At 34.4% G+C, this 12,056-nt stretch overlaps 1 protein-coding gene across 2 annotated transcripts in view; it reads left to right on the top strand.

The window, feature by feature from the left end:
* UNC13C (unc-13 homolog C) overlaps positions 1-12,056 on the top strand; it is a 584,413-nt gene that overhangs the window by 290,930 nt on the left and 281,427 nt on the right. For both annotated transcript variants that reach the window (XM_026447030.2, XM_026447029.1), the window contains exons 8-9: positions 5,749-5,976; positions 6,985-7,126. In XM_026447030.2, coding sequence (XP_026302815.1) covers positions 5,749-5,976; positions 6,985-7,126 — 370 coding nt within the window. The remainder of the gene's footprint in view (positions 1-5,748; positions 5,977-6,984; positions 7,127-12,056) is intronic.

The following is a 12,056-nucleotide window of genomic DNA, read 5'->3' as shown; positions in this document are numbered from 1 at the left end:
CACCTGCCTTGGCCTCCAAAAGTGCTGGGATTACAGGTGTAAGCCACCACTCCTGGCCTGAAGTTCTTTAATAAATGCCTAAACCTTCACCTTTGTGGCATTCTGAAATCACTACACTTGTTCCATTACTATTATTAAAGCTATATACATTATCTCTTTGAGTCCTGATACTGTTAAGAGAGACACTACTACTATTTCCAACTGTTTATCAGATGAGGAAGCTAAAGCTGAGAGAGATAAACGAACTAGCTCAAGACTAAAAGTTTAGGATCTTAGTCTATTTCAGTTGCATAAGAAAGTACCATAAACTGGGTGACTTATAAACAACATAGATTTATTACCCACAGTTCTGAAGGTGGGAAGCCCAAGATGAGGGTTTCAACACAGTCAGGGCCTGTCAAGGCTGTCGAGGGTGATCTTCCGGGTTGCAGACTGCTGACTTCCCACGGCAGCTTCACATAGTAGTAGGGGCAAGTGAGCTCCCTTGAGCCTATAAAGCCACTAATCCCATTGTTGAGGGCTCTGCTTTCATGACCTAGCCACTTCCCGAAGGCCTCATCTTTTAACATTATCACACTGGGTATTAAGTTTCAATATATGACTTTCAATGGGATGCAAACATTCAAACCATGCCAGTTAGTAAGTGGCAGATCAGGATTCACCCTCAAGATTGTCTCCTCTACCCAAGTGTATTAGTCCGTTGTCAAACTGCTGAGAAAGGCATACCCAAGACTGGGTAATTTACAAAGAAAAGAGGTTTGTTGGACTCACAGTCCCACATGGCTGGGGAGGCCTAACAATCATGGCGGAAGGCGAAAGGCAGGTCTTGCATGGTATCAGGCCAAGAGAAAGAATGAGAACCAAATGAAAAGGGTTTCCCCTTATAAAACCATCAGATCTCGTGATACTTATTCACTACCATGAGAACAGTATGAGGCAACCGCCCTCATGATTCAGTTGTTTCCCACCAGGTCCCTCCCAAAACACTTGGGAATTATGGGAGCTAAAATTCAAGATGAGATTTGGGTGGGGGCACAGCCAAACCATGTCACTGAAGCATCAGTAGTTATTGTGCACTTTTAGTTTATTTGAAAGTAAAACTCTTTATATATTTTTTCTATTTATAGTTGGCATTCATGTTCTTGCTTTATGCTGACTAAGTGCACGTGGCATGTAGGTTAACTAAATTCTGTTATCTAATGATGGAAATACAGCCTTTGTTTTCTAATAATTCCAAATCCGAAGCCAAGGGCCATGTGTATTTTGTCTTTTCATAAGATTTATTCGACAGGATATTTATCATTTTATATTCAGTTTATTTCTGTTATTTTTCAGAATTGTGGCCTTAGGGCAGGAGTTTGCAAGAAGTTCATAACACATTAAATTAACCCAGAGCCAAATTAAATACTCAATTATGCCAATCATTGTATCTTAGACTCCCCCAAGAAGTATTTTCTTTATTTACTGAGTGTATGCTAGTTTCCAAACAGTGTGTTAGACACTTGGAATACACATTTAATAAAATTTGGGCCGTATGAGGTAGCATAAGGAATAGACATATATGCAGGTAGCTATGTCAATGGTGATTGTTAAATATGAAAGAATTTTTTGAGGCATTTGCTTGGAATCAGCTGTTAGAAGTATTTACGTCACAGAAATCTAATACTACAAATCAGATTTGGGTTTTTTTGTTTTTGTAGGAGAGGAGAGAAAATGTGACTCTTGAGTTTAAAAGACCTCTATTTCCTCTCGAGGAGATAAGATCATATGCTGAGAATGGAGGGTAATGGGGGTGAGGTAGCTGACTTGAGAGTAGAAATGTTTTGGAAGAGCTGTTGAGAAAAATAGCAAAAGGAAAGAACTGAGAAGAAGGAAGAGCACTAAAGTTATTATATACATATATGTGTATATATACACACACATATATATGTATGTGTATATATTATATATGTATGTATATGTATATGCACACACCTGTAGTTTTAAGTTTTTATATATATAACTTTATATATTTTTTTATATATAAAGTTATATATAATCAAAAATATATATAACTTTATATATGTTTTATATATAAAGTTACGTATATAACAACTTCAATACTTTTCTATTTATAGATTATATCTATAAATTCTATAATTATTTGTAGATATTATCTATAGATACTTCTTCAGAAAAAAGCACAAAAATTATAAACTGCCATATAAAGATGGTAAAATTGTTAATTTCACCTGACGTTTAGATGTTTTGTCTGATAAAAACTAACGAAAAATGAGTTCTAGTTAATTGTCCCATTAAATTATGTAGAAGAGAACCAGTTTGCCCCTCTGTCTAAGGTTGGATTATGGTTGTGTTGTCCGTAATTATATTGTCTTATCTGTCAAGTAATTATTTTTAAAAGTAACAATAATGCATTTCATTTGGATATTATACTGTACAAAGTGCTTTTGATTTACATTATCTCTTTTGATCTCATCTATTATTGATCTCTCGTTGGCATATTACTGTATTTCAATGACGCTACTAGACCTTCTGCCACACACTTTAAAGAAAGAGTCATATAAAAACTAATTTAAAGTTTTCTCTGATGACTTTTAGATAAACAAATAAGGCCAAAGACAAATAACCCAAAGAGCTGGAAATTCATGGCAAATTGTAACTATTTAATAAAGAGTTTCGTTAGAAACATAAGATATGTGGGTTTGATAAAGAATAGGCCAATGGAAAGTACCTGTACATCAGTGACAAAAATTAATTATGAATTTGTCTCTATCTCTGAGCTAAACAATCCAAGATGAATAATTTTCTTCTAATCAAAAATGCAAAAGTAGAAATTTTGTTTGTTTGTTGTGTTTTCTTTTGAGATGGAGTCTTGCTCTGTTGCCCAGGCTGGAGTGCAGTGGTGTGATGTCGGATCACTGCAACCTCCGCCTACCAGTTCACACCATTCTCCTGCCTCAGCCTCCCAAGTACCTGGGACTACAGGTGGCCGCCACCACGCCCGGCTACTTTTTTTGTATTTTTAGTAGAGACAGGGTTTCACCGTGTTAGCCAGGATGGTCTCGATCTCCTGACCTCGTGATCCGCCCGCCTTGGCCTACCAAAGTGCTGGGATTACAGACTTGAGCCATCACGCCCAGCCAAAAGTAGAAATTTTTAAAAGCTACATATTTTTTTCTAGAAATAACAGAGAAAATGCTTAAACATGTGTCTCTATTAACCTACTGTCCACCAATTGGCTATTTCAGTTTATGGCTCTTTTGCCTGTGCATATTAGAATATATATTCTATAATAACATCAATAATACATAAGAATAAGTGAAATTTCAAAGCTAATGCTCAAGCTTTCCTAATTATTTTTTTGATAACAAGAGGCAGTCATTAAGGATAGAAGCCTGATTCCTTTGGATGAACAATCTCTTTATATTCTAGCTTTGAATTTGGCAGCTATTGTTTGAGCATTTATTTTGTACATGGTAGTTAGATGGGTTCTTCCTCAATTTAGAAAACTAATCCAAAGTATACTTAACTCTACATGACTTTAGCACTCCTTCCTAGAGCCTTTGGGAGCATTAACAGCAAAAATAAGAATAGCTGTTTAGAAATTTGGGGGAGAGTCAACATTTTTATGACATTTCTAACCTTTTGGACATTCCTTGCCTGGCTGTCACAGACTAAATTTTTGAGCCACTTTGTGTCTTGTAGGGAACATTTTCCAGCTACCATTGTCCTGTCCATTTAATGAATATTAAATACATGAATAAAATATGCCTATCAGATAGTTTCAACTATTTAGTGCAGCCTAAGCTAATTTTACTGTTTCAGAATTATGGACTGTGTAGCTAAACCAATATTGATAAATTAAAAACATCTTAATTTCATGCAGTTTACAAATTTGTAGCTATTCCAGGGACGTGTTTCAACAGTGTAGACCATTTACAATGTCCTTTTAAGTCACCTTTAGTGGAATTCATTTTTTTTTTTTATTCCTTTTTTTAAATGTCGTTTAGGTCCTGAAAGGTTAAAATAAAAGATAAAGACAAGTAGCCTGCTCTTTCTACCATTGGAATATTCATATCTTTTAGCTTCCTCTATTCACAGTCATTATTATGAATATATATTTCCACTCTAGGAAACAGATATTACACTTTCAAATAAATGAACATTTACATTAAATTAATGCTGTCCAATTGTGTATTAATTTATCATAAGTAAAGGTAGTAGTTGACCTTTCATCTTCTGTCTTACTTTCTATACTTAAATTGGGCTCAACATTCACAAATTAGGTTCAAAGAACATTACTGATGTTATCTTTTATCGTAGAAATTGTGCTTACCTATAAATTATCCCATTTAATCTCTAAATAGTTTATGAGATATTAATATGCCTATCTCAGAAATATAATAGTTCAGAATAAAATGAGAATACTAGTTAGGCAAACTCACAGTCATGTCAATGAAAATTAGAGCAATTACTAGCTATGAACACAACTCTTTCTATTATTGTCACTATATTTCAGTTGCTTCTGTACCAAAAAGAAGTTTGATTTTATCAGTGGCAGTTGCTGTAGACACTGGTACATGAGCTTTTGCTTTCTTACTTTAAACTCACTAAGGAATTGTGGAAATTGAAATCATGGTCCGTTATTAACGTGTATAATACTGGGCAACCCAGAAGGCCATACAGAGCAATGAGAATATCTAGCCAGTAGTAGCTTAAGGTTAGGGATCCAAGAATGGAATTTTAGAAATCTTTCACTGATAGAATGATTTGTCATTACAAACAAAAATGCCCAGAAAGTTGAGACCAGTCATGAAAAAAAATGCCCCAGAAATAAAAAAAAAGTTTTTAGTGGAAAATGAGTATTCAGTCATTTAAAAGCTCTGGATATATTAGAAAAAGAGAGTTCAAGTCGGTGTTCTTTCAGTTATTTTATAGGTCTTTTAGCCTAGTAGTGTCCAAATCTGTTTTAAACAGCTCAATCATTTTCTTTCCAAGTAAAATCTTACATTCTATTTTAATGTTTAGCAAAAAACAGTGATGTGTTTGAATTATTGACTTCCAAGTGACATTTGCCACTTATATTCTATCTATTTCTCAATTTTGTTTTGGATACCCATTGAGGAAATATGTGTGGTATGTAACATATTTAATTGTGTCTGTCCTTTTTGCTGTTTTTGAATTCCTTTTTAGAAAATTCAAACCAAATTTTTGCACAACACCTAATTTAGTTCATTCAGTAATACAAGAGAAAAGCCTGGGAATCATAGGAGGTCAATTTACTTGCCAATAACACAAAGGAGTACTAGTTGTTGTGAATCTTAGCAGAGAAGTTAATTCTGATACTTTTCTAAAAAGCCACCTGACTCCACAGAATGAAAACCCTCATTCATTGTCACTCTCTCCTCCTTTTTCTCCCTCCTTTAGCCATCAAAAAGTAATGGCTCACGAGGTCAGAAGACAGAGACCATCCTGGCTAACACGGTGAAACCCCGTCTCTACTAAAAAAAAATACAAAAAACTAGCCGAGTGAGGTGGCGGGCACCTGTAGTCCCAGCTACTTGGGAGGCTGAGGCAGGAGAATGGCGTGAACCCAGGAGGTGGAGCTTGCAGTGAGCTGAGATCTGGCCACTGCACTCCAGCCTGGGCGACAGAGCAAGACTCTGTCTCAAAAAAAAAAAAAAAAAAAAAAAAAAAAAAAAAGTAATGGCATGTACGTTCACATCACCATTGATTTTTCCATCATAGGAGCAGCAGAAAAGAGTTCTAAACATGGTGCTGAAGACAAGACTCAGACCATTATTACGGCAATGAAAGAAAGAATGAAGATCAGGGAGAAAAACCGGCCGGAAGTGTTTGAAGTAATCCAGGAAATGTTTCAGATTTCTAAAGAAGATTTTGTGCAGTATACAAAGGCGGCCAAACAGAGTGTACTGGATGGGACATCCAAGTGGTCTGCAAAGATAACCATTACAGGTAAAAATAAGTCGTCTTGAAAATTTTTATTGTAAACTGAGATTTTTGTGTGTCCTAGAAATAACTGCTAATAATAATCATAGATAAAATAAATGATTATTTTTTCAATCATGTTCATATGAACCAGACTAGTTGGTACTTCACATTTTGAAAATACATACTAGATAAGTGAAATAATTTTAGTCTGTGTCTTGTTCTAATCAAAAGTTCTTTCATAGGAAAAGGTTTCTGTTTTCAATATATTCACCTGCAGTTTACAAGAAATAAACATTTTTTGCTGCCTACCAGTGATAAATTATAGCAGTAGCTAATAATATGTTCAGTTAATCTTTTTCGATGAGACAATAGATGTTATTTTACTTACTCCTGGCTCAACATCCCTCATCCATTTGGTCCTTGAGTCAGGACAATTTGAGTGTAATGATACCTAGTAAATTGGACTTCTGAAGTTGCTTGTAATGTTAACAGCAAGTGACTGTGCAGCCTGTTATTTACCAAGCCTCTTTATTTACTCATTTTGTATTTAAAGATGAGTAAATACAAAATAAATGTGCTTTCTCAACTATGAGATACTGTCTCATAGTTGATATAGATGCTTTCTCAACTATGTAGAGTTGATCAATACTGACAGCAGACTCTTAAATAGATCAGTTTGGATTACAGACCTTTGAATCATGTTAGGTAATTTTTCATATAATTGTAGGTATATCTTCCTCATTTCTCTGTACATGTATGCTGTAATGTGTATGAGTATATAGCTAATATGCATATGCATGTGTATGTATATAGCTACTTTGCATTAGAGACAAAAGCAAAAATTATAGATTTAATGTTGTATATTTATTTTTATTAAACTTTTTTTAAAGTTCTGTTGGTCATGAGAATGAAAGCAACCCGGATGCATCTATAAACCCAAAGAACCAAATGACAGAAAAATTGTCTTTGTTATTATTATTTTTCGTTTCTGAGGAATATGTATGTTAAAATGTTTCTTTTGGTTTATTTCAGTGGTTTCTGCACAAGGTCTACAGGCAAAAGATAAAACAGGGTCTAGTGATCCGTATGTTACAGTTCAAGTTGGAAAGAACAAAAGAAGAACAAAAACCATTTTTGGAAACTTGAATCCAGTATGGGATGAGAAGTTTTATTTGTGAGTATATAATGTGAAATTTTTACAAATATTAAATTGTTTAAGAATGAATTTAAGACAGGCATGCAAAGTATGCAATAATTATCTCATATTTTAATAATCTCTTACCCAAAAGTAATAAAAACGTAAAATTCATGTTATAAACTCCCACAATACTCTCATAATATTTATTATTTATTCTTTATCCTTGGAAGCAAGTGAATAAGAAGAATACTTCAAATAAAGATGGCATGACTGGGGTGGCTTTGCAAGAGATAAAAAAAGATACACAACATGATCTATAACTTGGGATGACCCAAAATATCCGGAAATGTAATTTTGATTCAACAGTATCTTGACTCTGAAGATTCATAACTAAAAACAAGGGACTTAGAGCATTTTCTGTACTATCACTTGGGGTGGAACCACATGTGCATTAGTTTATACTGTTCAGGTGGCTGATGATAACTTTTATAACCTTACATTTTCCACGAGAGCATTTATTTTTAAACCTCTTCTATCTTTCACTGAATAGCAGGAACTCATTTTTCTCTCAAAAGTTCTTTTTTTTCTTACCGCTCCTTCATAAAAAAATGAATTTCAGTTATTATTTGGTAGAAATAAAAATTCCTACATGAGTTAAAGACAATCTTTTTTCTTGAGTTCTCTCTTTGCAAATTCTTTAAACAGAAATCTCATTACCATGGTAAGTAAATACACCTCAAACATATAGCTTAGTTGGGAATGTGGGCAATATTGTGTAAGAAGTAGAGTTTCTTGAATATATGGCCTGATGAAGGAAGTCTTAAGAAATAGGTTTGGAAACTCAGTTGGAACCAAATAACGGAATGTACCATAGAATGAATTAAGGGATTTGGAAGATTTCTCCCTTCAGACTTCTGGGAGAGACTAATACCTTTTTATGTGTTAAAATAGAAGACAATAAATCAATTGGAAGTTAAAATTAAATTTCCTGTTGGAGTCAAGTAAATAAATAAAGCAGGAAAGGAACAACAAAGGGGAGGGATGAAGACTATGGCAAACTGGAAAACAGGTGATTCCCAGGAAAGAAATGGCTTCTGTTGCCATGAGATCATGCAGATGCGATGCAGCTACAGCTTCCAGTTTTTCAGGAAGCTGGATATCTGAAAGCTTAGAAACAGTTTTATTGAGGTATAATTGACATAACATAAAATCTACACATTTAAAGTGTACAGTTTGTTAAGTTTTGACATATATGTACCTCCTGGGAAATCATCACTACAGACAAGATAATGAACATATCCATCAGTGCCCCAAAATATTCTTTATGCCTCATGAAAAGTCATCCCTTCTAACTTCCAGTGTGCCACGGCAGTCACTGGTTTACTTTCTGATGCTATAGGATACCTTTTGCGTTTTCTAGAATTTCCTGTAACTAGAACAATATGGCATGTAATGCTTTGTGTGGTTCTAGTCATTCAACATAATTATTTTGAGATTCATCCAAGTTGTAGGGTGTATCAGTAGTTTATTTTTATTGCTTGGTAGCATTGCATTTTATTAATATATCACAGTTTATTTGACCCTTCACCTCTTGATGGATATTTTGATTTGTTTCCAGTTTTTGGTTAATGACAACAAAGTGACCCATATGTTAAATGAATGACTTATTCTAAAACTGACATTTGTATATAAATATTTGTGTGAACATATGTTTTTATTTCTCTTGAATAAGTACCTAGAAGTGGAATGAATAGTTGGATCACATATTAGGGATATGTTTGATATTTGAGATTTTTTTCCAGATGACTGTGCCATTTTATCCTTCCACTACAAATGTCTGAGAGTTCTAGATCAAACATATCCTTCCAATAGAAATGGTCCTTGACTTATGATAGTTGGACATAATGATTTTTTTACTTTAAGATATATTCATCACGATGTAATCCTATTGTAAGCTGAGACATTTCTTAGGATCTATAATTGGGTTATGGTTTCTATTAAATGCCTATCAATTTTGCACCATTATAAAGTTTATAAATCCTTAATTAAACCAACATAAGCTGGGGACCATCTGCTGTGTTGCCCATGTTTAGTGCATTTTCAACTTATGATCGTTTTGTCTTATGGGTTTATCATGACATAACCCCATTGTAAGTTGAGGGGTATCTGTACTTGGTAAGGCCAGTTTTTGACATTTTAGCCTTTCTGATCCATGTGTAGTGTTATAGTGGTTGTATTTTGCATTTCTCCAAGGACTAATAATTTTGAGCATGTTATCATATGCTTATGTGCTATGTATCTGCTTTGGTTAAGTGTCTGTTCAAATATTTTGTCCATTTGGTATTGCTTTTGTATTTTGTATTTGTATAGCTTTTATGGTTTTGGATTTTACATTTAGGCTTATGATACATTTTGAGGTAATTTTTGAGTATGGTGCAAGTGGTAGACTTGAGTTCATTTTTTTTACATATGCACATAAACTTGTTTCTGTGACATTTTTGAAAGCACTATTTTTCTCTACTAAATTGCTTTTACATATTTGATAAAATTCTGCTCTCCATATATATGTGTCTGTATTTCTGAATGTCATTCTGGTTGTTGTTGTTGTTGTTGCTGTTGTTTTGAGACAGAGCCTCGCTCTTTTGCCCCAGCTGGAGTACAGTGGCACAATCTTGGCTCACTGCAACCTCTTCCTCCCGGGTTCAAACATTTCTTTGGCCTCAGCCTCCGGAGTAACTGGAATTACAGGCACGCGCCACCATGCCCAGCTAATTTTTTGTGTTTTTAGTAGAGACAGGGTTTCACCATGTTGGCCAGGCTGGTCTCGAACTCCTGACCTTAAGTGATCTCTCTGCCTCAGCCTCCCAAAGTGCTGGGCTTACAAGCATGAGCCACTGCATCTGACCATGTAATTCTGTTTCATTGATCTATTTATCTGTTTTCTAATAACACACAGTCTTGGTCATTGTGGCTTTATAATAAGTCTGAAAATTGGGTAGAATTAGTCTACCAACCTTCTTATTTTTTCAAATTTATTTTGGCTATTTGGTTACCTATCAATTATTTGATATTAATTTAGGAATCGATTCATCGTTTTTTTACAAAACAAAACAAAACAAAAAAACCCCAGTGGAATTTTGGTTGCTTTAAAGCACTGGCTAAGATTTCCAGTATAATGCCAAATGAAAGAGGTAAGAGCAGACATCTTAGTCTCATTCCCAATCTTAAGTGGAAAACTTCATTTCTTGATTAACTATGATATTTGCTGTAGCTTTATTGTAGATGCCATTTATCCAATTACAAAGTGATTTTCTATTCTCAGTGAACTGAGCGTTTTGACCAGAAATAGATGTTGCATTTTGTTACATTCTATTTCTGTATCTGTTGAGATGATCATATGATTCTGATTGTCATTTTAAATTTTTTTTCTTCATTGTCTTTGTGTTTTCAATAACAAATCTGCAGTTGTCCTCATTTTGCTTCTGTGTATAATATATCTCCCCTACTCCCCTAACTGCTTTTAAAATATTTTTCTACTAATTTGTACAATTGGTTTATGATTTCACATGGTGTCATATTCTTCCTTTTTCTAGTGTTTAGGGTTTGTTTAACTATTTGGGACTGTGGGTCTACAGTTTTCTTTCAAATTTGGAAAGATTTGGTTATTATTTCTCTAAATATGCATTCTGCTGTCTGTTTGGAGGCTCTACTAAGACCTCCTGAAGTTGCCCCACAGCTGCTTGACACTCTGAGGACTTTCTTTCTTTCTTTTTAAATTTTACTTTAAGTTCTGGGATACATGTGCTGAATGTGTAGGTTTGTTATATAGGTATACATGTGCCATGGTGGTTTGCTGCACCTGTCAACCCATTATCTAGGTTTTAAGCCCCACATGCATTAGGTATTTGTCCTAATGCTCTCCCTCCACTTGCCTCCCACCCCCCAACTTTTCTTAATTTCTTTTTTTCTTATTTTTTTTCTTCTGTATTTCACTTTGGATTACTTCCATTGTGTGTGTTTAAATTCACTAAGCTTTTCTTCCGTAATGTCTAATCTGCTAAAATCTAAGCCACTGTATTTTTCATATTAGGTGTTTTCTCTTCCATCCTAGGAAATCCTAACTGGATCATTGCATCTTCCATGCCTCAGTTTAAATTTTTGAAAACATGCAATACTTATGATGACTCTTTTGATGTCCTTGCCTACCAATTGTAACATCTATGTCCAATCTTGGTCAGTTTTGATTGATGGATTTTTCTCTTCATTATGCATTATATTTTTCTGCTACTTTGTTTGCCTAGTAATTTTATCTTGAATTGTAGACATTGCAAATGTTACTTTGTTGCTTGCTGGATATTGTAGTATCCTATAGGTATTACTGAGCTTTGTTCTGGACATAGTTAAGTTACATGGAAATATTTTTGTTCTTTGGATCTGGCTTTTCAAATGCTTTAAAGGGGAATGAAATAGTGCCGAATTTCAGGCTAATTATTCCCTGTGATGAAAGCAAGTCTCTTCAGCATACTCTTCCTACTAATTCATGAATTATCTTCTGTCCAGTAGAAATTAGTATGATTTCCAAAACTGGCCCTGTGTTGGGCATTATTGCATCTAAACTTTTAAATCTTAATCTGGCCTTGGGCAGTTTCTTTATGTGCATTCACTTATCATTACTCAACACATTTCTCAAGGGAACCCCTGTAAAGATTGTAGAAACCTTCCTTCTGTTCAGCTCTCTTTTTTGATATTATGCCCTGTGACCTCTAGCTGCCTTGGTCTTCCCCAACTTTCAATTCTGTCTTTTAACTGAAAGAGTCTAATGAACTCTACCTTGGTTTCTATTCCTTGCACAATGATTGGAAAACTCCCTCAAGGCAATAAGCTGAAGTAATCACAGGGCTTTCTTTCTCTTTCTTTCTTTTCTTTCTTTCTTTCTTTCTTTCTTTCTTTCTTTCTTTCTTTCTTT

Source organism: Piliocolobus tephrosceles, chromosome 6, assembly GCF_002776525.5.
Source record: "Piliocolobus tephrosceles isolate RC106 chromosome 6, ASM277652v3, whole genome shotgun sequence".
Lineage (NCBI taxonomy): Eukaryota > Metazoa > Chordata > Mammalia > Primates > Cercopithecidae > Piliocolobus > Piliocolobus tephrosceles.
This window is presented reverse-complemented; position numbering and strand designations above follow the sequence as displayed.